Source organism: Chlamydotis macqueenii, chromosome 24, assembly GCF_036417535.1.
Source record: "Chlamydotis macqueenii isolate bChlMac1 chromosome 24, bChlMac1.mat, whole genome shotgun sequence".
Lineage (NCBI taxonomy): Eukaryota > Metazoa > Chordata > Aves > Otidiformes > Otididae > Chlamydotis > Chlamydotis macqueenii.
In genome coordinates this window covers 3242194-3269578 of record NC_141579.1, presented here as the reverse complement: position 1 = coordinate 3269578, position 27385 = coordinate 3242194, and the positions used below count along the sequence as shown (strand labels likewise).

The 27385-nt window shown below is 49.8% G+C and overlaps 1 protein-coding gene across 2 annotated transcripts; it reads right to left on the bottom strand.

The window, feature by feature from the left end:
- Positions 1–1287: 1287 nt before the first annotated feature.
- SNX19 (sorting nexin 19) lies at positions 1288–26911 on the bottom strand. Of its 2 annotated transcripts, none has more exons than XM_086766154.1 (11): positions 25001–26911; positions 24448–24586; positions 23643–23743; positions 23365–23484; positions 22946–23076; positions 21726–21822; positions 21253–21439; positions 18912–19041; positions 7301–7485; positions 6408–6495; positions 1288–2167 (listed from the first exon to the last, which is right to left on the bottom strand). In XM_086766154.1, the coding sequence occupies exons 1-11, from the start codon at positions 26534–26536 to the stop codon at positions 2062–2064; spliced, it is 2820 nt and encodes a 939-aa protein (XP_086622280.1). In that variant the 5' UTR covers positions 26537–26911; the 3' UTR covers positions 1288–2061. The 2 variants fall into 2 exon arrangements, with proteins under 2 accessions (XP_086622280.1, XP_086622279.1); XM_086766153.1 differs by lacking the exon at positions 1288–2167 and adding an exon at positions 2517–5739.
- Between the last annotated feature and the right edge of the window lie 474 nt (positions 26912–27385).

Genomic DNA, 27385 nt, shown 5'->3' with positions numbered 1-27385 from the left:
GCAAGGGGAGGAAGGGAGAAAGTTAAAGAGCTCAACTATATAAAGAGCATCGGGATTTAAAGAGCTCCGTCTTCTAGTGTAATAAATGTGAAGTGGCCTGCATGGAAAAGGGGCTTTAGCCAATGGCTTTGCTCTTGCTTTTTCACACTAAGCACACACACTTCAGCCTTCTTGAATCAAGGCAACTTGTTATGTTTGGCTTTGTTGATTTTCAGGGGCAAAGGAGTAGGAGGGGGAAACAGAAGGTTAATGAGGCTCTGCCAGATGCAACACTCGAGAAGCGGTGGGCATTATATTTTTTAAACAGTGGTTTATGGTCTTTGATCCTCACCCCTGCTATCCCCTCCTCCAGCACGTCCCTCAAACCCTCCTTGTCCTCAAGGGCCATGGAAGAGCAAAGGGGCCTGGGAACAGGAAGGAAGTACGCTGAATTGTGGGACACTCTCCTCAAGTGCTGCTTGAGCAGACTTTTCAGCAGCTCAGCGAGGCCAGGAGATGAAGAGACTGTAAGTGAAAGGGTAAGGAAAAGGCAACTTTAAATACTTTTCAAAGGCTGGGGGGAACCCCAACCCAATGCATCAACTGCAGGAGATGTGAAGGCCAGCGAGCCACCAACACGGACAAGCAAGTTGCGCTCCAAAAAGGAAGCGCTCACAGCCAGCTTTTAGCATTGCTAAGAAACAGGGTTTCTTCGGGCTGGATGCTAACCAGAAATCAAGGCAGGACTGCCCCGCTAGATCACTGGGGAGGTTTGGAGATATTTACATCAGGACACTGCCAATGTTCTCTTCAAAGAGAACAGGACGCTTCCCCCACCTGGAAGTCAGGACATACTTCAGTCTTCAAAAAAAATCTCTAAAGAAATGGCAACATGGGAAGCTAAGCCAACTGCCCAGGAGTCCTGGGTTTCCTCCCGTTAACACACTCACCAGCCCAAGGCACTCTGAGAAGAGAGAAGCAGGTTTTAGCAGTCCACTGTGTTAAACAGGACTGCAATATGTTTACTCTGATCTTCTACCTTGTCCACCCTTCCCATCTCTCCTTCCCAGGAGAGATGCTCCAGGATACCACCAGGCACAACCAAATGTCTTCTCTTGACTATTCTAGCAGCTCAGCAAAGTGCTGAGGGCTGGTTAGTGTTCTGTGTACAAGCAGCACTCAGAGAGAAAAAAAATAAGGACTTTGTAACATAATAAGCAAGTTCCAGACAGGAATTAGAGTATAGCATATCCAGTGGAGACAGGGGGCTGGAGTAGCATTAAGGTAGGAAGAATATAATTACCTGAATTGGACCGCAGCCAGGATAACAGTATTAATTTATTTGAAGAAAGCCAGAACCTGGATTTTACATTTATATCCAGAAGATGGCAAATCACAGCATCCCAATTCCATTCTCCCAGCATTCAGCTGGAAGGAAAGCTCTCCTGATGGGTTTACACCCCAAATGCCTACTGCCTGTGGCCATGACGGGACAGCTCACCCTCTGCTGCATTTGAGAAGCCCGATGCCACCCCAGCACAAAACCCTGTAGCTACCGATGCTCTGCTACAAGGCACATATCACTGAGGCACCGAGAAATCCTCAACCTGCTCCCCATCGCCCGCAGGCAATAAACCCACGCTTGATCACAAATGCAGCCACAAGCAAGCCCTCTCAAGCACAGCCCCCAGTTCGATCTGGTATTAATTATCCACTGTTCTGCAGAGATAAATGCTTAATCCGCTGGCTGTTGACACTGGAAAGCAACCAATCTACCCTGGGGTGGATATTATACAGGGGAACTTGGCTTCAGCTGCGATCCCCACATCATGTGCTGCACAAATGTTCACTGGCTTGTAGGTAATGGGTTTCATAGGGTGCATGGGATCTTTCCACAGCAGAGCTAATCCACAATAATACATGACTCAAGCATTCATTGTATCAGGTTTTTCTTCCTCCCTCTTATTTTTTCCTCATGTAATATTTCAAATTTCTAGTGGAATTTCTCATTTTCAGACATTCTCCATTTTCCTCATAGCTTATCAGCTTTCCTCCTCCAGGACTGCTATCAAGGTGAACTTCCTAAGGAGCAGTGCCCAAGGGATGTGGAGATGAGTGTCTTCCATTTTCTTCCAGGAGAAAGGACAGATCTCCAGCTTGCTTCTCAGCTTTCACACTCCCTGAAAGCCTAAATCAAGTTCGCTTGTCAGGGAGAAAGAAGCAACACTGATGCTACCAGAGATGGGAAAACTGTTCCCATTCCTGACCAAGCTGCTAGGGACTCTGGTCTTTCCCCTGCCTGAGCAGTCCCACTAATGCCACTGTGTGCCAGGAGGGCAAACCACTGTCCAGTCCCATTGCCACCAGCCCTACTGCCCCAGCCAGGCGTTTCTGGACATCTGGGGAGATGCCTGCCCCTCCACCTTCCCACTCCCACCCGGGCTTTTTTGCCTCTCCCTTACTCACTCTTCTCTTCCCAAGGGCTGTCTCGCAGGCAGTTTCTCAGCAAAGGCAAGTTTTAAACACAAACACAGAAAGAAGGTTGAAATGGAGTGTTATTGTACATAGAGTCAGAACAAAAACTCTGAAGTACTCAGGAGCACTGGTTTGCTCCCCATTAACAACAAAACAGATTCTCAGCACAATTCTGCACAGACTTGAACAGCTGCATCCACAAATAGCTGACACAAGAGTTTGGATACAGGAAATACAACAGGGAGTCAGCACACAGTGGTACTTTTTTCTCCTGAATGCACAAATCAAAAACCAAACTCTGGCTCAACACAATTACTATTTAGCTTACGGTGGCACCTCAAAGCTCTGTGCCCCTGCACTGTGTTGTACACACACACCAGCAGCCCCCGCCTCCAGTCTAACTAGCCAGCACTGGGGGAAACTGAGGCAGGGAGAAATTAAATGCTTTCCTCAACACCACCTAGTCAGCGAGCAGTCTGCTGGAAGCAGATGCCATCTGTCCAGTTGGACCTAGAGAGCTGAGCACCCACCTGAATCGTGTGCTGCTCTATATATCATTGACAGAAGCCTGCAACTTTTTCTTGACATAAAGATCTGTCTGCTCTCACCACTCTCCCTTTAGCAAGAGGTGGCTAAAGGCTTCTGCACAAAACTCCTGCAGAAAAGGGGAGGTTGCTGGGAGTACTGCACACACAGAGCAAATTAAGGTTTTTTTTGGTGGCCTTGTTTGTTGTACTAAAACAGTATTTTTAGTCTTAGTCCAATGGAAACAAACTTCCAGCCCACCTGAATGCATAAGTTTGCCTTTGCCACCATTGTGCTTAATTTAATGTGAAAGTTATAATGAGGCAAAGAACTGGGATTAGAAAGAAGCTGACCTTTTTATTGGATTTAGTACTCCTTAACAACAAGATGTAGAGAGGGGCTACTTGTTCCTAGGCTGTTCCTGGGCAGCTTCACCTCAGCTGTGAGAATGGACTAAGATCAGTAAAGGAGAGAATAGGAGTTTGAAGCCCAGCCAGTAAGAGCATGAGAAAGGGCTCAGTAACCCTGGTTTCCGTTTTCCTCACTCTACGAAAAGAAAGGGGGTTCTGGAGATTAAAACAAAAGCCTTGCAATCCAGACACCTGGGGTCTCCTCCTAACTCTGCTGCGGACTTAAGAGCACATGCAAGGAAAAATACTTCACCTCTCTCTGCCCCAGCTCCTCCCATGTAAACACAGATGAGATGTTGCTAATTCATCATGTGAGCAAGACTGCAAAGCGAAGGCTTCGAGGCCCCTGCATGAAAGGTGCAGAGGATGCACATGCAAAGCAGCTGTCTGGTACAACCACAAATCATTGTCGCACCACCCCAGCAAAGCACTGGCTCTTAAGCTCTGCTCCTCAGAGCCCACCAGCAGAAACAGCAAACTACTTCCATCAGGAGAAGCGAATATTGAGTCATTCACATAATGTCAGGGTCAAAGGCAGGGATGCTAGCACATTGCAGCAAAGGAGAAGTGTAAGCTTATCCTTCCAACATCATACTTAGTATCTAGGTCTGCAACCCTTTCCCTTATCTACTCTTAAGCTACTAAATGCACCTCCTTTTCCAAACAGGTGGCAAGTCTACCATCCCAGAAGGGTCACTGCTGAAAAACAGTCCTGATAAGCAAAGCAAAACTGCTTTGCTCCATTACATTGAATTCCACCTAGTCTTGGGATGTCCTTAGAGCTCCCTAAAAACACACTTGCTGGCAGCAAGCTAATCCTTCCCTGTATTTTCACACAATACATGCACATAAACAACAGAAGCACGAGAAAGCACACACCACCATGTGTCCATTATTAAGCAGCAGCCTCTGTGATCCTGCACGCTTCCCTCTTGCAAGGTCTCCTCTTCTAAGCACTTAAACCTGCAGACAACGCCAGCAGCAGTATCCCCTTGATCAGCAGAGTCCAGCACTGGTCAGTTCATATTTCTCCTAGGAAATACACCAAACCAGGTCACCAAACCAGTCTGTTGGTGCATATTCTCCATGTCCCTCTGCCCTGTCACAAACCTGACAGCTGGGCAACGTAAGCTTCCCAAACTACTCAAGTCTTGCACAACCCTGGACAGCAGCTGTCAGATCGACGTGCCATTCTGTGCTGGGTGGCACTGGACATCCTGACCTGACAAGCTTTCTAGAGCCCTCTGCACACAGCTGTTGCTGCAGGCACAGTAAAGCAAAGCACAGTGACACTGCAACCAACAGCAGAGCTAAGGTGGTGCTCTCAAGCCTGCTGCTGTAGTCTAACCCACTGGCTGCCCATGACGTTCTTCTAGTATTCCTCCCGGGTTCAGAGGTGCTCATTCCTCTTCCAGAGCTTGCTGTGACAAGTGCTTTTGCATGCAAACTGATTTACTTGCTGTGTTTCACACACAGGTCAGCTCCTTTTCTCCTCTGCCTTCCACATGACAACCTCTGGGACTAAAAATATGACTCAGCAGGCAAAATACAAGTTAATTCTCAAGTCCAGCTATGCCACTATTCCTCTTTAGCTTGGTGACAGTTCTCTTTTCCAGGACTACAGCCTACCCTACTTGCATTCTACTGTTCAGGCAGCAAAAGATGCCAGAACAAGACCACGCCAGAGCAGTGGTAGCAGGAAGCAGCTTATCTTTGTCACTAAAGCAGGACAGAAGCTTTGATTTCTACACTGCTTTCCATCTCCCGGTTATTTGGGCAGTGGGGATTGGCCTGACACTGACTTCAGGGCTATCACCACATCTCCACAAAAGCAAGTCTTATGTGCAGTCTGCATTCGGATATTAGAGATGTTCAGAAACACGGGGCAAGACAACAGGGTTTGTGGGCAGCCTGCACATCCTTCTCAGACTGCCCAGCTCAGCAAAGGTCAGGCATCTTCATTCCAGGCTCTCCATCAGGGCAGCAATGAAACAGATGCTACACAGCAGAAAAGCATCTTCAGCTCCTGACACCGGGTTTAATCCATCACCCAGCCAAAACAGAGAGGCCTGGAAGCAGCCTCATTTAGCACTGGCTGGAAAAAAAGACCTCTTTACAAGAAGCTCCCAGACATGTTCAGTAAACACTGAAAAATCAAATCATCCCATGCCTGTGGCTGCTTCTTTCCTCCACTGCTGGCTACCCCAGCCCTGGTTAATGTGCTGAAATGCCTGCTTTGTCCAAGTCACTAGAGGCAGACGGCACGACAGCTGCAGTCTTGAGCTCATCACTGGAGCCCTTCAGAACTAAGAACTCCAGCAGAATGTCCAAGAGGCAAAAAACCAGGTGCCTGAAATGGAGAGGAGACAAAAATTAGGCTGGTCAGGGCACAGCAGAACTGGGAGATCAGCTCCAGACATGCAGAAGCCAAAAATTTAGGCAAGGAAAAAGTATTCAGACTGCCAGCAGGGGAAAGAAGAGATCCCAAACCCTATAAGAAATCCTTCAAGGGCTGGTCCAGGTTTTTCTTCCACCACTCAAACCAGTGGGTGTCTGAAGCTGCCGAGCAGCACAGAAAACACAAATCCATGTCCTGGAGTGAGGTGGCATATGCATTTTTCTGCAGTTAATTACAAAAACACTGCTTTCCAAATGCACAGCGATGGGTATACAAAAAACTCACTATCTACATCCATACACAGCTCCCTCAGCTCTTCTAAAAACAAACTAATCAGGATTTGGTCCTATTTCCTTTAACAGTCCCCTGACATCCACAAACTAAGCAGGCCCAACAACATAATCAACAAGACTGGCTTGATCTCCAACCAGACCGAGGTCCTAGATGCATACTTTCACAATAAGCAAGCCAGATACACTTTGACAGCCTAAGTCTAGGAAAATTAGCCAGATCGGTTCTGTGCCAAGAAGCTGGCAGCGTGTATCTCAGCAAATCCCTGAGCGTAGCTTACAGGCCCCATCACAATGACTGTCAGAGTAAAGAGACTGTAATTGAGGTACCTGTTTATCACAGGCTGGCTCAGGGACTCCAGGACCAGGTTCCAGCTCATCCGACATTTACTGGTTCCAAGTATTTCTTGGATCACGTCTGTCAACATCAGAGACAAAGCTTTAGGAACTGCACATTTCCATGGTTCTAAAACCAGGTCAGTCTTCTGCTGGTGGGTACTAAATCAAAGTTTGGGATGGTGCTCTGAGCCTGAGGCATCTCATGCCCAAGATTACCACGACAGAAAATAGCCAGGAACAGAACTGAAAGTGTTCCAGCTTGGAAGAGCCACGACTGGTAGTACTTTCACCCCCAAGGCATAGTAAGGGCCCCTTACACTGCAACAAGGAGTTAAAAGTTCAGACTGTACTTGCATGGATTAGGCAGCAGCTGCTTTAATGCCAAAGGTCCCAGTATCAAACTTCAACAAAGGGAAATCCAGTGCAGCTGGGCTCACGACTTTCAGTGGAAAAGCCACTCTTTAGAGCAAGAAGCCAAAGGCTTCGCCTTCTTCTTAGCAATGGTACCCTTTGTCAGCAGGTACGAGCACAGTGTGGCACTGCATTTCCTCAGCCATCCTCCTTTACGTGGCTCAGCGGGAACCACACCAGCAGCACTAAGCACAGAGTATGTGGCCATCCTGCATCTGGGAATCACCAAGGCACATGTCCTTTCTCTGAGCTATGCTGCTCCCCAAATGCTTACACAAGCTATCAAGAACTAGGAACTTGTGTTTTTTGCTTGCAGGAAAACCATTCAAACCTCAAAGGTCATGAACATTTCCCAGTGCCTTGGCACAGGCAGACTCCATCTCTGTGTTTAACCACATTTCCAAATATGCCAATGCACTGGAGGGCTCCCCAGCTCCTTTCAAGTGCAGCTGACATCTCCAGGGCACACTTACTAGGCAAGATCCCCATGAGGCTCTGCAGGGCCTGCTCTGCTGCTGCTTTCTTCTGTTCCTCTGTCCTGGCTGGTTTAGGGACTGCCGGTAAAACTCCTCGAGGCCAGATGGATTCCTGCAGCAACTGGAGGTACTGGACCCAGCGCTGGGTGCAGGTCAGGTTAACCACTTGGACTTCCAGCCACCTGTGGGCATAAAGGAGAGAGAGAAAGGTCAGGATAAGTCAGGCTTGGTACCAACTCACAAGCTTTCTGCTGATCAGAGGCTCTTGGGGGAAAAAAAAAAAATCAGATTGCTGGATAAGTTAACGTGCAGTTTCCAAGTCTATACATTCAACATTTTTACAAGTACAATCCACTGAGTTTCCCTATGCACCAGAAGTAAGTGGTCCCCATCTTATACACAGAAACACCAATGTAAAGTCACAGTGGAAAAGCAAAAGCCATGATAAGCTCCATGGCCCTGCTGCCCACAGGAAACCACACGAGTAACTGGTCCCTAAAGGGAGCACGGCTAAGAGATATGAGTAGCCTCAAACTCTTAAGTTACGTCCATACACAAGCAAATGAGTGCACCAAGACAGACTTGAGGGAACCAACAAAATTGGTGTTTTAACTCTAAAACAACCCCAGTGACTGACTGGAAGGACAGGAGCACAGTCTGGCAACCAGTGCTCCCCTTGTCAGTCTCTCCGCTACCTAAAGAGTCCAGGGTGTCTCGCGTGGAGACCAAAACACACTCCCAGGATGGCAAGGCATGAATATCCTACTGCTTCACGCTCCTCTCATCCCCCTGCTTCCCTGCCCTCCAGTCCTGCTCTGTCCACCAGCAGCAGGCAATGAAACCATCACCGCTCCCATCCAAAACCCACACTGCACATCTATGAAAAGGAAAGTCAGGTGCCTGCCAACAAAACTGCTGGTCGGCCCTTGGTGGGCCAAGGCTGTGCCCTTTATACAGTAACAACCTGCAAATCCCGAGGCTGCGGAAACATCACTCCACAGGAGGGCTCGGAGGCGTTTGCAGCCTGCACAGGGGAGATGTGTCCACACCACTCAAGTGCTGGCCAGGGAAAGTTTTTAAGTGAACCCTCTTTCCTCAATGTGAAATCACTTCCCTGTGTAATAGCAAAAGTCACAACTGTCAGTCAAAGCTTGCCACTGCCCAAAGTCTTTCCCCCCAGAACAAGGAGAGGCCAGCAGACAAACCCCTGAAGCCAACAGGAAGATTCCCATCAACTTAGCATGACCAGGACTCAGCAGCATAGCACCAACGGCAATGGCTCGCTGCCACCATCCTCATCAGCAGGAGGCTCCGGAGGAAAGAGGGAACGGCAGCATGTGGTTGGGGTAGGGAGAAGGCTCGCAATTTCACCAGTACTTCAGGAGTCCCAGAGGACAGGAGTCCACAAGCAGGGCCAGGAGACCCGTTCCTCTTGGCAGCTGGCGTTCATGCTTGCAATTCCGTCACCACTACGCCCCGGCAGCTCATAGTACATCCAAGAGTATGGCCTTGCCAAGGCAAACTTTATTTAACCTGCGCTCTGCCAGACTGTCTGCATTCTTCTCAGGCGAGGCATTTGGGCCAAGGGTGTCTTTCCCCACACAAGTAGGACAACGAGCCGAGAGTCGGGAATAGCAACACCTAAAGGTAACCAGGGGCAAAGGAATGGCAGGTAGCCATCACCGGGGCCAGGGCTGCAACACGATGCTCCCTTCTCCAGCACAAAATGAGGTGCCAGGGCTGCAGGTCCTGAAGGATACACACCTAGGAAATGCCAGCTGCAAAAACAAAGAGTATTAAAAAAACCCCTGAAAACTAGCCTTGGTGCAGCAGGAAGGGCAAGGTCTTACTGGAGCATAGGCAATACTCCTGGTGATCCCAGTAGTAGCACTGGAAATGGGGAGACACAGCCTTTAAGCTCAGCTTTGCCATGGACCCCAAGTACCCACATTGCTGAAGGATAGTGTCAGAGACGGAAAGCAGAGCCCCTACCCATCTTAGAGGACAAAGTGTCATAGCACAGTCTTGCCTGAGAAAAGGCTTTGTCTGAAATAAAATTGCTTAAAAGGCTTTTTATCTCCAGCCATCAGTAGAGTTTAACACCCAGGATCATGTTAAACCCTCCAGCCATCCCCAACCAAATTAAAGCATTAGCTATAGCTCCTCCAGGGGCAGGAGCTTTCATTAACATGGTTTTTCATTAACATGTTTTCTTATACAACCTGCTTTCCTAATTGAGGAAACATTTGACAAGCAAGAAGTTCAGAGACTTGGGGACAGAGCTGCAAACAGTACAATCCTGCATCGAGGGAGATCAGATTGAGCCTTGACTCGAAATTGATCTCAGCCATTATCATTTACCGTCCTTTAAGAGGTTGCAGAAAGCAAGCAAGCAACAAGCTTGCTTTCTCTTAGGAATGTTCCTAAAAGAGAAAAAAACAAAAACAAAAACAAAATCAAGTAAATAGTGGGCAGAGCGAAAGCTGAACTTCAAGAAGACAGCTCAAGAGCAGACTGAGAACTGATGAATGCTGGAAGGCCCCGTACAAACGGCCTACTATTTCTAGCTCATTTATTTCCACAAAGCCACCAGAACTAGGCAACGAGGCCCAGAAGGAATACCTATAAATCTGATCACATGTGCACGCATTGTGACTACGCAAGTGCTTGCAGGTCTTAGTTCCCACAGTTGCGAAACGCCGTTGATGGATTTTTCACTTAGCCTGGCAGCTCACTGCCTTTTACTCCAGGAGGTAAAGGGCAGGATCTGAGAACTGTCAAATCTGGTCCATCCGGCTCAGCATCCTCCCTGGGAGAGCAGCTGATGCTCTCAGACACTCTGAAAGGAAACATCAAAACAGAGTAACCTGCCTTCCCCTCCCTGCTCTCAAACTGCACCTGCTAAAGTCATCACCAACATCCACTTTGGGAGACGCACATGCATTTGCACAACACACACAGGGGCATGCATGAGCAACAGTTATCAAACGGTGAGGAGCAAACTCCTCAGCTCTCACAACTGCAACTCAGAGGGTCACGTCAAGCTTTACTGAAGAGTCCTGCCTGAGTAAAACCTAGATTTCTATGGCAAACTGACCTTTCCATCAGGCAGATTTGCTGCACCAGGATCAGAATTAACAGCTCACACTTCTCACACAGGAACTCCAAATACGTGCTGCTCCAAAGCTGACCTTTGCCAGCAGATCACAGATGATATTTCGTACTATTAAAGGACTAAACATTTGAGATCCATGTGCCACATCAAAAGCACAAACACGCCTTCTCCCAGGTAGAAATAAATCCAGCAAGAACCACAAATAGATTTTTGGGTTTTTTTTGGATGGCTGATGAGTTACTATTTCCATTCTGCTATTTCATGAAGAAATAGCCTTAATAAGAAAGAAAAAAACAAACCCATCACTGAACCATCTCCTTACACTTCAGCTGAGACCAGAAATAAATGGAAAGCGACCTCCTGGGCTCAGACATTCAAATGCTTTGATAACACCCAACGCAAAGAGACACAGTGCAAATGCTACGAAGTCCTGGACATTAGTCTGGAGGTGCATAACTTACCCATGCTGTAAGGGTCTTCTGTTTGAAATAGCTGCCGATGGAGGAATGAAATGGCTGCTAAAAGAGAGCTCATTTAATGCCATGGCTTAAGCTGGAACTCCAAGGTCAGCTGAAGGGACCCATTAAGACAGGAATGACAGAAATGCCCTGGGAACAAGAAACAAGGCCTGGGGGTACATACCTTGGCCCTCCTTGGGCACCTAGAAGCCACAAGGGCTGCTAAGATGGCAGAGACAGACCAAGAGTCAGGAACAGGCAAAACACAGAGCGTGGACTTGGTTTTACCTGGCTCCTGAGAGCCGGGCGCACTCACTTAAGTGGACTAGCAGAGGGTCCACCTGCTGATAGAGACCTCAGCTGACCAAGTAAAGGTTGAATTTGCTTGTCTGGAACAGAAAGATGGGCCAAGAATGGACAAGATAGAGTACTCTCCGAATTTACAAACACTAGTCTGCTCTAGCTTTATAAATACAAATGACTCTATAAACACATGAGCTTCACATGTAGCAAGTCCAGCTCAATATCTACTACTTCCCACCCCAGAACAAGGCCTCTGTTTCCCTGAGGTCAGTTGACACAACATGGCTAACCAGAAGCTCAAAAAAAAAAGGCCCACAAGACCAAGGCAGTGAAAAGGATTTCAGAAAAAAGCAACATCTGGAAACACACAAGGCATTCAAGCATCTGACTTATGAAATCAAGAAAGGCTGGTCCTTAAGTCACCAAACCATCTGTCCCTTTGCAGTACTGGTCCCCTAAATTCCTCCCCAAATTGTGCCTCAAACCACAAGAATATTCTTAACTCAAGGGCTTAGGAAGAGCAACATTTCAGTGCTTTACTGTAAAAATTTCTGAGCAAGGCTTGTAAAACAAAAGAAACAGCTGCAGCAGGCACAGTTAGAAGAATGGAAAAAACACAGACAGAGAACTTTCGCCCCCGGGCTCGGCTTTTAGCACCTGCTACTTGAGCCCACATCCACCTTCTCCGCACAGGGGCCAGCAGATACACGTGCAGCAGACTGCTGGCACGCTCTGCTCAAACACCTTCAGAGCAAACCCACACTTGTCCAGGCCATCGGTAAACCCTTTGCAGAGGAAGGAAACAGGAAAGAAAAAAAAAAGTCCTCCATAAATCAAAGAATACAAAGCATCCTGAGTCCTTTTAAACTTCTGGCCAAAGGCACACACGCAGAAAGTAAACTATCCTTCTCGTCTTACTGGAAACGTTCTTCTCCTGCTGCCCCATAAAACGTTTACAATTGTACACGCTATGAACAATACATCCTGTACCCCTGCCCGAGCACACGGTAATGAAGTGTTTGACCAGCGAGGCAGCGGCCCTGTGGCCAAGTGCCTTCCCCTTGAACAGAGTGTTTTGCCAGCCTGGCACCTCCCAAGTGCAGCTCCGTAGAGGGCAGTTGCACAGAAGGGAAGGAAGAAACAAACCCAGCTGCAAGGCGTTCACGCCAGTACTGTTTGCATCCAAGGTGCCTAGATTAGACTTACCCACACCAGCATCTTGCCAGCGTAGGGCAGTGGGCTTTTTCTACCTGCTTGACCCAGGCAGTGAGAAGTGGAGCTGGCAGAAGCCCTGCAAGGAGTGAGTATGCAGGACATTTTACTGTGGGGCAGAAAGAAGGAAAAATAGATCCCCTACTGCCTGTAGGCATGAAACGTCACCTCAGTGCTGGGATTTGGGGCACCGCTCTGTGCCACCTTAAGTGCTGCTCCCTCCAAAACACACCTGCCACAGAAAGAAATCACATACACATGCATGGCTCCAACTCCAACATCTTTTCCTCCCAGTGAATTAACCGAGCTGCTCTGTTTTCTGCTTTTCTCAAGTTCAATCTCCCTGTGATGTCATGGGGCTCAGAAAAGGGGGAGAAAGCTACGTGATTAAAAAAAATAGTCTCTCAAACCCCTTGATTTTGAACAAAGCATCCCGGCTTTCGATAACATCTTCATCAAGTATTTATTGAGCCAATTAAGCTCTCAGCAGTGCCCCAGGGAGAGGCCAGGCTGTCTCAGCCAGGTCCTGCTCAGAACAGATTGCTTCATTAGCCCACTTCAGAATCAAAATACATAAAAACACCATTAACCCTCCACAATCCATGGAAAACTAAAACCAACAAGGACACATTATTTCCTCTCAATTCTTTTCTTCTTTGTTTCTTCTATTTGAAATAGGAAGTTGTCGTTTTGTTTTTTGATCCGGGGAAAAAAGTTGGCACGTACCTAATTGCTGTTAACAGAGTCAGAAGAAGAGAGGTATGCAGTTAAAATAATGTTGCAATTGTTATCAAAGCACAGAGTGCTTGCTTCATTCTAGCGGCTGTTTTTGGAAGAACGCTGCTTCTAGAAGAGGGGGGGGGGGGCGGGGGGAAATTTTGCTTGGGACAGAGATTCAAAGCTGGATCCAAAATTTCCAGGTGCTTGGAGACCACTGAATCAAGGCCTGTTTCCAAGTTGATTTTTATTTACTTTACATACACACATGAAGACACACACAGTCCTGAAGATCGCTTTCGCTGACATATCACAGGGCCCGCAATTTCTGCTGCTCCTTGCAGCTACAATACAAGTAGCCAAATCCAGAGATGAGGAGAGAAAAAAGCCATAAGGTTGGTTCCCCTATACACAAACTCTATTGCTGTTTTTTCAGCTGGGTAACACATCATGGGAATAACAGAACCTTCGCTGCCATGTACCTGGGCCTGCCAGTACAGTCCCTTGATGCACGGCTGCAGAAGTCCTTACTAAATGTGCCCAGATTCACTCCCCCAGGTAACAAGCCAGAATGGATTTAGTTGCTCCAGTTGCACTGACACTGCAGTACTGGCAGCTCATTTCTGTCAGCAAAACTTGGAGGTGTTGCCCAAGCCCAGAGCGGTAAGCTACCTGCCAGCTGCGAAGCCAAAGGAAAGTGGGAGCAGCCATGCTGGGAACAGCTTTAGGAGAAGCCTTCCCAGCTTCTCCCGGTGCCTGCAGAGCACAAGCCAACCCTCAGCTTTAACGTCGCTGAAAAAGACAATGCAGGTAGGAAACAGGGAGCCTCCGCAGCAACCGCCAGCCCAGGCACAGCCATGTCCTACCCCAGGATACCCCCTACACAGGGTGACACACGCACAGCCCAGCTTTGTGCCGACTCCCGGTGCAACTGGGCACCAAGATGAGGTCTGGCTCACCATCTGCACTGTTGGACGTGACCTCCGCAGGCTGTGCAGAACTGCTTGCACATGGGCAGCACGTTCCCAGCACGCCTGGGGCTGCAGGTGCCTGGCTGCCCAAGCGGGCAGGTTTACTCCCAGACATTTAAGAGGGTCAGGCAACACTACATGCCGGTGGCACTTCCAAGTCAAGAGGATCAAGGAGGCTGCCAAGGGTCTTTGTTTTTGCCAGTTCTGTTGGCACAGAGATCAAGGAAGACAGACAAAAGCCAGAAAGAAAAATACCCAGCAAGCAACTCCCTGAAGCCATGAGTTCCTTGACACACATCAGCAGCTGAACAAGTGCCCACAACACCCAGCCTGACGAGCTCCAGCCCAGAGCCCCAAAGCCAAGAGAACAGTGAGATCTAGCACCTCAAATCGAAGACAACCCCTTGCTGCTACAGCCTTCCTAGGACCCCTCATCCCCATTTTAGTGTACATACTCAAAACCTGCCCTGTGTGCTGCTCAAGTGCCCCTTCTCTCCTCACACCCCAGGGCTCCATGTCCCTCACTGCAGCACCCAGGAGCCAGGGTCCCCACAAGACTAGAGCCTAAGACTCAGCTTTGGGTGGATCTGAGCTCTGCTGGCCTTTCCTTTCCCATGAGCTCAGCAGTGGCTGAAACCTTGTCAGAACCAGTTTAAGAGAGGAAACCCTACAAGGAAAACAAACCAAAGAGAATCAGAGCTAGAAGAACTTGCAAGAAACTGCTCTCATGAAAGCCTGACAGTCATCTGTAATCGGTCTCAGAGCACCCCTGGCTCTCCCTCTACATGTCATGCAGCCTGAGCATCACCTCCTCAAATCCATCCTCTTCACCAGGAAATGACAGGACAGGGCACAAAGCGTGGAGAAGCACCAGAGCGAACAGCAAGCCTTTCAGGTAAGGTAGGGATGCTTTGCATTTATTTTAACTCATGCTCAGTGGAACACGACACCAGAGCTGCCTGCGTAGGCCCACACGCTGCCTTATATACACACAGGCGCTTCTGAGCCCCAGCACGGACTCCATGCCCCGGCCCCGCTCCGGTTACGGGGTGTGGACAGCCGAGGGGTGCCGAGACACCTTCTGTCCGCTCAATGGGTTGCATTGCCACAGCTTTTTGTTGTGACATGTGGGAATAAGTTTGGGAAAGCATACAGACCTGGATCTCCATTTAAAATCCTCTCATGTCCATCCCTGGGATCATAGAATCATAGAATAGTTAGAGTTGGAAGGGACCTTCAACGGTCATCTAGTCCAACCCTCCTGCAAGAAGCAGGGACATCCCTGACTAGATCAGGTTGCTCAGAGCCTCATCCAGCCTGGCCTTGAACGATTCCAGGGATGGGGCATCCACCACCTCTCTGGGCAACCTGTTCCAGTGCTCTACAACTCTCATTGTAAAAAATTTCTCATATCTAATCTAAACCTACCTCCTTCTAATTTAAACCCATTACCCCTTGTTCTATCACAACAGGATCCTGGCACTGTGCTGGTGCTCCTGTGCAGACAGGGAAGCAGATATGGGGCTGGGACAACCCCCGCAGCAGCTGAAGGGTGCAGCGGGCTGGGACCTGGTGGCTGTCGCCCCAGCTCATGGTGGCACTGAGGGACCCCTGACCTAGTGACCATCACACTGTTGGGGATAGAGGGAGGGCAGGGCGCAGGGTCACAGCTATAGTGTGGTTTGCGTGCTTGCCATGTATTTTTAACATCGCTTTGACTCACAAGGCTCTAAAAAGCACATGGATTCTCCAAATGCTTTTTAGCTCTTCCACCAAACACCCCCAGTGCCTAGAATAGCCCCGTCTTCTATTCCTGTTTGCAAACAGGTCGCTGCGGCAGCCTCCCCAGGAAAGAAAGGAGATCTGCGCTTCCAGCTTGTGGGAGGGAAGCGAGAGCCAGACAAAGGAGGGGTGCAGAGCCGGAGTGGGGCAGCGGGTTTGTTTACAGGCACGGACCCAGCACAGAGAGGCTGCTGGAAGCAATCCTTGGCCCCGGCCAGGGTGGCTCCTGCACTCAGCGAGCCTCCCGGCCCCTCCGCCTCCCCTCCTCCACCCACCTCTCCTTTCGGCTCCAAAAAAGGATCACTCCCTGTTACATAATGAGGGCTGCACAGACGCAGGCTTGCACACAGGGCCTCTTTTTTACTTAACCATACCTTTTTCGGTCATACAGCCTTTCTCTCTCCAGCTGCTGTTAAAATGACAGCCAGGGGAGACAGATAGCGCCTGGCTCCAGCTATTGCAGCTACAGAGGAAAGGAGAAGGGAGTGCAGCAGGATGCTCAGTGCACAGAATGGCAAACCAAAAAAAAGCCTGGTTTTTCTGTTGATTCTTCTACTCTGGGATGAAGCACACTTGGTGTAGCATGGTAGCAATGCCCACAAAGGCACCTGCGAGAAGGCTGCAGAAGCAGCACACAACTCACCAAATAAAGGCTGGCAGAGGAGTATCCGGCAGGAACCCAATCCCTAACCCCTAAAACACCGCTAGGACACCTCCTTTCACCACCCATCACCTAACCAGGCCACTGATGGGAACAGGGAAGGACTCCATCTCATGGAGGCGTGATTCCTACTTGTACTTTGTGACCAGCAACAGTTAGACAGGATGTGTGCCCACCTGCTGCCCTGTGTTTAAGCAATGATGCCTTGAATAGCACACACTCCCAGTACAGCTTCTGGTATTTTCTCCACCTGTAAAGGCTACCCAGATGCAGTGCCAGCCAGAATGCCACTGCCAGGGCTGTGCCAGGTCTGGCCGAACAGCGATCAAGTTGCAAATACTTAAATGGAAGAGAAGTGCCACCAAATTCATGCTGTATCCCCAGATCGGCAGCTGGCAGCAGGTTTGAGCTAGACACTTCTTGATCTGCTCAGGACAACAGTGGCCACCTGAGCCAACCATGAGTAAAAGTCTCAGCCATCCTTCTGTGTGGCTCCGGAGCAGGTTGCAGTGACAAGCCAGCACAGAGCCCCCCCTGTTCCCAGTTTTCCTCCACTGTTGAGGTATCTACAGGTCTTGTCTAGAGTGTCCATCTCAGGCACCGTGTGAACTCTGCTCTCACACCAGATCAGGCTTTCAGGACAGGCAGATACTGACTGCTCTCAACAATTCTTGTGCCCACTGGAGTATCCTGCTGAGCCCCAGCCCTCCATACAGGCTTCCAGGATCACTAAAATCCTGCCACCCTTGATCAGAGATAGGAGAACATCCACCCTAACACTCCTCCCTTTCAGGAGACCTAAGTGCTGTCCCAGGCATGACCTTTGGGTTGGGATGGTGACTATAGCAGCAGAAACAGGGGAGGAAAAAAGTATTCCCTGTGGCAATCCATGAGCAACACCATCCTCCTGGCAATGGGTCAGTTCATGCTGTCTAACTCCTTTCCCTGTCCCCTTCACACTAGATCTGTACACTCCTGACTGTTCCTGAACAAAAGCAGAGCCACAGCTTCAACACACGGATGTGCACAGTCCCAGGGACACAGGGTTAGTTCAAAGTTGTATTTGCACCCTGTCCTGATCACGACACCAAGGAGTCACTGGACTTCCCAACATCACTTCCAGCCAAAAGTCTGCCTGCAGCACATGTGGGTTCACCCAGACTCCTCGAAGTGGAGCAGCTACAAACACATTCACCCTCACACTGCTCCAGCAGTACAACTGGCGGAGCTCCTCCACCTTCCAGAGCCAGGCATGTGCTGTGTGTACGAAAGCTTCTCTAGTGGAAAATACCAATGCCACACGTCGGTGCTGCGGGCTCCCTGGGTGACTGGGACACAGCTTATTAGGAAGTGATGACGTGCACGTTCAAACTCTCGTACCTCTGTGCTTACATACAAGGATTAGGTTCCAGCTCATTCCTCAAGAGAGCAGAGCCCATTTTGGAGAAATGGGAGCAACAGCCACCTCCTCCCACTCAAGGAAACAGACTCAGGAGTAATGGTCAGCAGTCCCTGACCTCAAAGCACTTTGGCAACCTCTGCTGAGGGCAGCTTAAATTACTAGCTCAGTTATAGTGTGCTGCCCTGCACATTCTGACATGGGTTTGAACCCAGAGAGAAGAAAGGGCACAGGAGCGGGTAAAGCACTGCTCCGAGATTTCCCCCTAGCCAAAGTCCTTCCGGGAAGGCCTGCCTTTCACTCTAAAGGACCATATCCTCAACTAGGTGACAGTCACAGACCTAACACAAGAAAACAGAAATGCTCTGTGTGTGTCTTGGCCTAGTGCCTTACCACACAGAGGCACCAGCCCCAGAAAAGCTTGGCAAGTACATACCAGCTGGAAAGGAAGTCTTTCCCTGCTACATCTGTGGGTCACTGCCTGAGGCACAAGCACCACTGGCTCACCGCAGATCAGGGAGGGATGCAGCAGTCAGAGCAAAGGCCTTGGGAAGCTGCACTCTGAGCTGTTACTTGACAAGTCACTGTTCCCTGAGCCTGTTTATTCTCCTCTTGTAGGAAGAACAATCTGAGCCCTTGGGCAGCAAGAGACCAGGAGTCCAGCAGAGGCCAGTCCCTCCCTGGAGAGCCAAGGAGGTGGGCACTCTTGCCCTTTGATGAGGCAAGAAGCCTCCCATTCCCAGAGCTGGATCCTTCCTTTCCCCTGTTGTTAAAGGACAGAAGGCTGCCTGCTAGAGTTACACAGGAAAAACAGCTCCTAGTGCAAATATCCAAGATGTTTACCTTACACACATGCAACATCTTCACAGAACCTTGTTGTTTGATGTGACAGAAAGCATCTACCTGCATTCAGGCAGGAGCTCCATTTTAGACTAACTCCAAAGGCAACGCCACTGCACAGAGCTGTGGGGTGGGTTGCTGAGGCCTTACCTTTGAATGAGGGTCCCAAAGAGCAGGTGGAAGATCTTCTGGATGTTCTCTGTGCACAGCCAGCTCCAGTGATCCATCAGCAGCAGACGAAGCACATCCAGGGCCAGATCGGCCAAAGCTGTCTCAGAGCCTGCCAGGAGGAACAGAAGGGCCAGGTGAAGAAGCCAACTCAGCACCTAAGCAAACCTGGTGGAAAGCATCATCTGAAACTCACTTTCTTCCCCGCAAACAGCCAGCTTGATGCTCTTCTCCCCAGCCTAACACCTCGTGCCATACGCAGAAGACCTGCTGCAGCACAGCCAGCATGGGGAGCCTACCCTCCCAGACTCCTGCCGTGTTCTTTCATTTCCACTTTCATCCAAGTGGCCCCAACCTTACTACCAAGGGGCACACCAGACCAGAATGTGGCTGCTCCGAGTGCCTGGTTCCTTCTCAGTTAAGCCAATGGATTATCAAACCCCAGTCCACGCATGGGGATGGCAGCATGCCCAAATCAGGTGAGAAAGAAGGCAGTGACTGCAGCCAGTACATTGCTGAGGACTATTTTCCTAGTCTTCACCAACACTTCCCCCTCTTCCAAGGTGCCGTTTTCCAGGCACAAGACTCTGGTCAGTGTCTGCAGACTGCCACCGTGTGGCAGGTCCAAGTCCCAACAGGAAGATGGATGAACCACACCTGGATAAACCAGTTAAAATAAAAACCCACACATCCCTTGTGACACAGACCTGGGACAGCAAAACCTCTCTGATCCTCAGAAGGATGTCAAAGCCTACAGCATAAACACATTCTACTTGCTAGAGAATTCCTTTTATGCTGCTAGGCCCCAAAGCGTCATAGGTGTTACGCAGAACAAGCTTATTAATGTACCACAAACCTGCCCAAGACAGCCACTCGTAGGCCAGCACCACAACCTGAGGCCACTGCGGAGCTCTGTTGGCAGTGAGCTCCCACACAGCAGCTTCCCTTGCTCCGCCATGCCCTGATGCCTGATCTTTCAGCCACTCTCTGCCTTACAGAGTGGCAACCAGACTGTTCACACACAATTAACTGCTGGAGACAAAGAGGAGAGGGATTGTGGATCCCAGTGCATCTCCTTCCCTCCTCTTCCTCTCCCTGCTGCAGATGAGCTGGACTAATTAACTCCAGGCCGTTTCACTTGGAAGAAATGGGGCATTGAGTGCATTTGGGGCCTCTTGCTCTGGGCCACACATAAGTTACTCCTCACTTGCTTTGCCCTTTGAGGCGTCACTTCCCTCTGCAAAAACTGGAGCAGGCTGTTTTGCTTCACCATAACCCTGTACACAGAGCACGGCCAGCAAACTCTGTTTATTCCCACAGCATCCAAGTCCACCTCCTCGGGGAGCTGCTGGCCAACCTCTTCCAAGAACTCACTCAGTGAGCAGATAGAGACACTAGTTGCCTTTTTAAGTCAGCCGCTCCCCAGACATCCATCCCCCTTACCCTGCCATGCCTCAGCTCTGAAGCAGCACAGGCATTTGACATCATTTACATTAAATTTCTTTAAGAGTTCAGCTAACTTAGCCTGCCTATATCTCTCACAATCTCTGCAGAACACCAGCTTCCAATTCCAGTCCTGCTCCCCAGCAGCCCCAGAACAGCCACAGGCATGCGTTCAAAGGCTGTAGGAAAAGCTGGTATCACAGGCTAGGTTTCGGAATACCAGACCCATCCTGTCACAAGCACATGCTTTCAGGCAGAGCTTGCCAAACTTGAACCACTGGAGTGAAATTTTTGGAAAGTTCCGGCTGATACAGCCCAGCTATTCCAAGAAAAAGACTAGAGAACATATTTTTGGCATGTGTCCAGGATAATTCTGTAACCTGAGTGGCTGTAGCACCACTGCGCTTCAGAGAAGGGATCTATAATAGAAAGGGAACATCATCCCTTGAACTGGGATTACATATTTGCTATTCCCCCCAAATCTATCCAAACTGAACTGAATCTCAGAAGGTCCTTTTATAGCACAAGGACATATCAAGGCTAACTTGAGACCACCAAGAAACTGTAATTTGCCATTTTTATTTTAGGGGCTTGGTTTTATAACTTTAGCAGTTTAAGCAGCATGTCCTTCAGAAACTTATTTCTGCAGTAACTGTACTGCGTACTCTAAGGTGACGATCCACAGTTACACAGCTGAGCCAAGACCCAATTTGCTTCCAATAGCAATGAAGACTGGAGCAATCACTTAACAGGACTGGAAAAACTCAGTTTGCCTTCCCTTTAATCATGGTGCAACAGGCAGGAGATAAGGTCCTCACACTGAAGAGCTGTTGCAGCACAGAAGGAGGTATGCTGAAGCACTAAGAGGGGCTGAGCTCACCAGAGTCTCTGTCCAGATGTGTCCCCTGCTCCAATGCGTCCAGCCTGTCCATATTGTCCTGCATGGAGCTTTCCTTAGCTTCTCTGTCTCCCTCGCCTCCAGGAGCTTTGCTAGGCATTGCCTCCAGCAGCTTTTCCTGCTTCTGGATGAAGGACTCCATAGCAGCCAGCGACAGCGTGCCAGAGACCTACAAAAGCACCAATGTTAGTACCACAGCAGAGAGCTGCACACAGCCAGAGCTGAACAGACCTACAGGGTCTCCAGCACCCAAACAGTCTCCCACCACCTGGTTTGCACCTTGGTCTACCCAACAGCACAACTAGGGCTGGTTATTGCCTCTCCGCAAAGACCTGGCATGCAGGAACAAGGCTGTGGTAGCCACAACCTCCAGGCATCTGGATGATTCCAAGCCAGCACCCAGACAAGGCAATGATTAGGATCATGAAAGGACCGCAAGAAGGATCTGAACTTACAGCGCCACCCTCCCTGATTGAGTACACGATCCTGTTGTGCGCCTCACTCACACTCAGCACTGGAGCAATCTTACTGGATGAGAATCTCAGCCTGGACCTGAAGAGGAGAGACACAGCACAGTCAGGGTTTTCTTCCCAGGCTGTATGCAAACAGTTTCCCAGTCTCAGCCAAGAACCCGGATCAGCTATCTTTGTCCAGTGTCATGTCCAAGCTAAGAAGTCTGATTAGACCTGAAGTGGTTCAAAAAAAGCATCTGTCCCTAGGACAACTGAGAGGTGGTAGTAAAACCATGCAACAAAAGCATTAAAAAGCTTTTCCTCAACTACACACCACATACATACACCTTCTCTGGCAGGTATGGTAGATACAAGCTTAGGCATTTCTGTTCAGCAAGGTGTGAGCATTGCAGCATACCCAGGAAGGCGTTCAGAACAGCCTCGAGACGAAACGTGCTCAGTAAGATTGTGAAATCTGATTATAAACACACACACAGAAAGGAGGATACGAAAGGGCATTTGGGATTGTGGAATGAATTGTAAAATAGCCTGTTTATCATTAAGGAATTTCCTTTTCAGCCAAGATGCTTCAAAACTTGTACTTTTTTGGTTTGTCTTTTTGTCCAAAGCAGCTTTTTCTAGCTAAACATCTCTTTATGGGGAAAGAAGACACACTTATGCAAAAACTTTCCCTTCTTGTAAGGGAAGGATCACTGATGAGCACATCAGGGCTCATCACTGCCAGCAACACCAAATAAACACTTGCTGAGCAATGTACACTCAATGACTCTAAACACTATTCCTACATAAGTATGCAAACATTTGCTGGGCAAGGTGACATGTCACTGCGTTAAACACATCAGAGAGCAAACCTTCAGAGAGACAAGTTACAGCTGTATTTTGCAGGGACTCAAACATACATAGGTTATGCACATGTTTAAGAGTAAAAAAAGCAGTTCTCCAGGAGCATCAACATCTTTGCTGGCAAATGCCACCACCTCACAGCTCCCTCAGGAAGAAATCCACCTTCTGTGAGCACCTGAGCATTCCTGGAAAATCCTTTATCCAAACAGGAACTCAAATACCCTTGCTTAGCATGTGAGAGAAAGCAATTCAGCTAGAGTGTGATAGCAATGTACTGTTCACAACATGTAAGGCACCATATATATATATATGAAGCCTTGTTCCATATAAAGCACAGGGGAAGCTGCAGGAGCGCCTACCTGTTAGCCTTCTTCCCGTCTGTCTGAGATTTCCCATCCACTTCAGACTCGCTAAGATCCTCCGTGGGGCTCTGGGGCTCTGACCTGGGGAATGCTGTCTTCAAGGTGTCTACAATGGCATTGACAACAATCTGCAAAAGCCAGCAGCGCCATCAATTATTGACTATATTGCTATTCCTTCAGCACAAATTAAGAGTTTTCAGACTTGCACTATTTTCTATTAAAAAAAATAAAATCTCAATTTCTTTTATACGGGCTCTGACCCTTCCTAGCTTTATGGCTTCCTGGGTAAGTTGAACCCAGCTACATAGAGAGCACTAGAGGTTTTTGGCTACTGCTGTTGCAGCCACTGATGGCTAAGACGCACGTCTAGGTGCAGTTGTAAGCAGTTCAGATAACCAGTCTCCTCACTCATCTACCTTGTCTATCCTGGAGACAATGAAGGGCTTCTTGACAAACGCAATCCTAGCGTCAGTGTTCAGGGCGAGGAACTCCTGCACCTCCTCACTGTTCGCAATCTCCGGGACTGCGCACAGTTGCTGCAAGGAAAGATGTTGCTTTAGGTCTTTTTTAGTCAACTTCCCAGCTTGATCACGGAAAGTGCAGGTGGAAGAGATGTCATGTGCTCCACTGTCTGTCAGTACAGAGCTGACCTGAGCACTGCTTTCCAGCTCCCAGCTGCACACAAGCATCTCACCTTCAAGAAAGACTCCAGCAGACTTTTTCTGGCTTCCACTTTATCGCTGTCCATGTTTCCAAATGGGAGATCAGGGAACAGTTTCTTTGGGCCTTTGATATCTACAAAGGAAAGAAACCTATTAACAAGATTAAGAAAACTGCAACTGTCTTAAAAAAATATCTTAACGCTCTCATGCTTTAGACTACACATTAGCCCAAGATAATACACCCCTCAAACCAGCGTGGCTGAATCAGACCTCAAATCCTGTTCTGTAAGAACTTGTGTTCTGCTGACATCATATCACCTGTGCCTTTAATGTCAAAGCAGCAAGAACACTAGTTCAGCACAAGGACTCCAGAGCACTCAAAGAGCACAAAAACGCTCAAGAAAAGTTTTCCACAGTCCAGATCTGTCAAAACCAGAGGATTATGTAGGAATATGCTAAATTCAATCAAGTTTTGTACAAAAATAGCATTAGAAGAAACATTGTTTCCTTTTTTTTTAAAAAAAGAAAACCTTCCATTCAACACACATTACTGTACTTTCTTATATGCAAACAAAACACTTGCAGATACCAGTGTTTCTATTCATTGCTAAGGTGAAAAACTACAAAAGCAGGTGTTGTGCTCTGAACAGCAACAAGGATGTTTTTAAACACAAGCATTTGCCACCAAAATAAATAAATTTCTCCTCTAGCCAGCTCTGCACAAAACAATGATGGGGCACCACAAACAGAGCTGCACAGGCAGGGCAGGATACTCTCAGAGCACAGACTGGGATGAGAGGCAGAAGGATTCTCTCAGGAAGCTAGTAAGGCACTCACTTTTCAGCAACTTGCGCAGCTCCGGTTTCTCCTCCAGCCTGGTCTGGAGGTTGAGGAACTCCCGGTAACGGCGGTTCACGGTGTGGTAAGCCATTTGCTGAAGGCTGCCTGCGCTCTCACCCTCCAGGGCTGTCTCATACTGAGAAGGGAGGCAACAGTCAATAGCTCTTACAGACCACAACACAATCCTGATGTTCTGTGGCCCCTGTTGGTCCCCAAAACCCCAGACCTTCTATCCAGCAATTCCTCAGATTGACCCTTCCTGAGGAACAGGGGCTGCACAGCACATGAATCCCTCACAAGAAAGGGCATGGTGAAACCAGAATACAAAAGACTCAACCAGTCCCACACGACCCTTAACCATGAGTGGGAACCCCTATCCCACACCTGAATGGCCACTGGAAAAGCCACTGTGTCCAATATTCCCCCACTGACAGACAAAATTTGTTGTTGAGCCACACCCAGAGCAAGTCCCCATCTCCAAACACCAGCCCACGCTCCCCTGCCTGGGCAGGGATCTTGGAAAGAGGGGGACTGCCGGGGGAGCCTTTACCTTGACAGTGTAGAGGGTGTAGGGGTGGAAGCCCGTCCCGCTGTGCTCTCGGGCAGTGATGGTCCCAGTTATCCGCAGGTTCTGGATGACGACTGGCCCGTCGGGGCTGCTGAGGGGCTCAAAGCTGAAGGTGCTGATGGAAGCTGTTGGGGAGGACGAGAGCAGAGGCAGGGTCTGTCCAGGGTCTGGGGGGCTTTGTGGTGGGCCCTCTGCTGCCCCCAGGTCTTTCCCCAAGCTGGAGGGCCTCTGTGAAGAGGACTTTTTGAGGACAGTCAAGCTTTCCTCTTCCTTCTCAACTGCCGGGTCGATCTGGATGTCAGGGCAGGAGCTCAGCGCAAAAGCGGAAGTGGGAAGCAGGCCAGTATCTGAACTGGTGGCCAGGCCCTCCTCCAGGTCCCCCACGCCATCCTCCAAAGCAGCTGATCCCTCCAGCACCATGGAAGTGTCCTGGAGCGGTTCATCAAGGAATTCCCCTGCAGGGGAAGGTGCCAGCAAGTCCACATCCTGGCTTGTATCTGGTGCAGGGGACTCCAGCTCCAAACCCTCGCAGGGGAAAAGGGAGCCCAGGGCTTGTGGGCAGAGGAAGGGCTCCTCCGTACGGCACAGCCCGCTCACCAGGTCCTCTCCCTCCTCGCCAGCAGCCCCTGCCTCTCGCCTGGGAACCTCTGTGGTCCTTGGGGATGGGGGCAGCCCAACAGGGGTGGCATCTGTCTGCACCACGAAGGGCAAGAAGTCAGGTACTGGCAGTGCCGAGGGTGGCTCCTCTCCCCGGGTCTTTTTGGAGAAAGCCCCAATGAGCAGCAGGTTGATCCAGTCAGGATCAGACATCTTCCTGATGGCTGGCAGCAGCACGTTGCAGGCGACCAGCTCCACCACCACAAAGCGTCCTGTCCGTGTCTCCAGGTGGGGCTGGGGCACCAGTACCCGTAGCAGCATCTCCACAGCAGCCCGGGCATAGCCCACCTCAGCTGCCGGGCTGCGGAGGGCAGGGTGCAGCCCCACCAGCTGGCTGTACTCCTGCCACAGGGTCCGGCTACCCTCCAGGTCACCCTTCAGGGCCTCACAGGCCTGCAGGTAGCTCTGCAGGTGACGGCCGCAGAGGAGAAGGAGGCGGCGGGCCAGGACTTGACGGTCCACTCGCCCCATCCGCCGCCTCAGCTCAGCAGCCAGGCCCATCATGGCCTTTTCCACCTCAGCCTCAAAGGCTGGCTCGCTGCTGACAGTGCGGTACCAGGAGGCAACAAAGTCCCGCACCACTTTGTGGACAGTGCCAGCAATCTCCTTCTCCAGCTGCCCCTCGGCCGCCGGGCAGCGAGGCAGGGGCCGCAGGGAGCTGACAAAGCGCTCCAGCCGCAGCTGCCAGCCGGGAGGGCTGATGGCCCGGGGGCCCAGCCAGCCACCCAGCGCTGCCAGCACCCCACAGAGCAGCCCCAACACCTGCAGGTCGAGTAGGAGCTGCAAGGCCAGCAGCCAGCCCAGCACAGCCACCAGCACCAGCAGCACCCGATGGACCCCACATGGTCCCTGGCCTGGCATGGCTGGGGGAGTGACCCTGGGGCTCTGCTGGCTGCCACAGGACAACGAGGCTCCTCACCAGGGCTTGTTAGGGACTCGTGTCCTGACTGAGCACCAGGGCCCAACTAACGGGACTCCTTTACAAGAAACTGGGGCTCACCCAGCAGCCTAGACTCCTCTACAGAGAGCCAGGGCTCAACTAACCCGGCCCCGCACTCATCAGGGCCCAACTGAGCAGAGTCCCTGACCAGGCGCCGGGGCCCCACCGACCGGACTCCTTACCAGCGTGGCTCTACAAACACTGGGACTCACGCTGCTGCAAGAAAAGGACCCACGAACAACCGGTAACGACAGAAAGAGGCCCACTCTGGCACATTCACCGACCGGGGCTTATAACCCCCGGCAACGGTCGCCGTTCTCTACGTCACTTCCGGTAGTACCCCCCCCCCGCCACGTAGAGCGACCTAACTGTGCCCGCCTCCTCTCTTGTGCCCCTGGCGCCCCCTTGCGGGCGGGAGGACTCGCTCAGGAGTTTTAAAAAAAATAGACTAAAATTTAAAAAAAAAGCGCGCAGGCCCACGCAACGTAAGGGAAAAAGTTCACCTTGTTTTGCTTTTTTGCATGTATTGCAAAAAGGCCCTGTGCTGAGTTTATTTTGTAGGTGTTAAGAGCAGTGAGAGTTTGCAGGGATAAACATTTTTTTTGTTTTTTTGTATATATATTTTTGCACTCATTAAAAAAAGAAGCATCACATTCATTTCAGGTGCATTAAGAAAGACAAAAAAGTTGTTTTTCTGCGTAATTTAAAATAAAAAGAGCCTGGTGGCGAGTGGAAACAGGCAGCTCTGGTGCTGAGCAGCCTGGAAAACA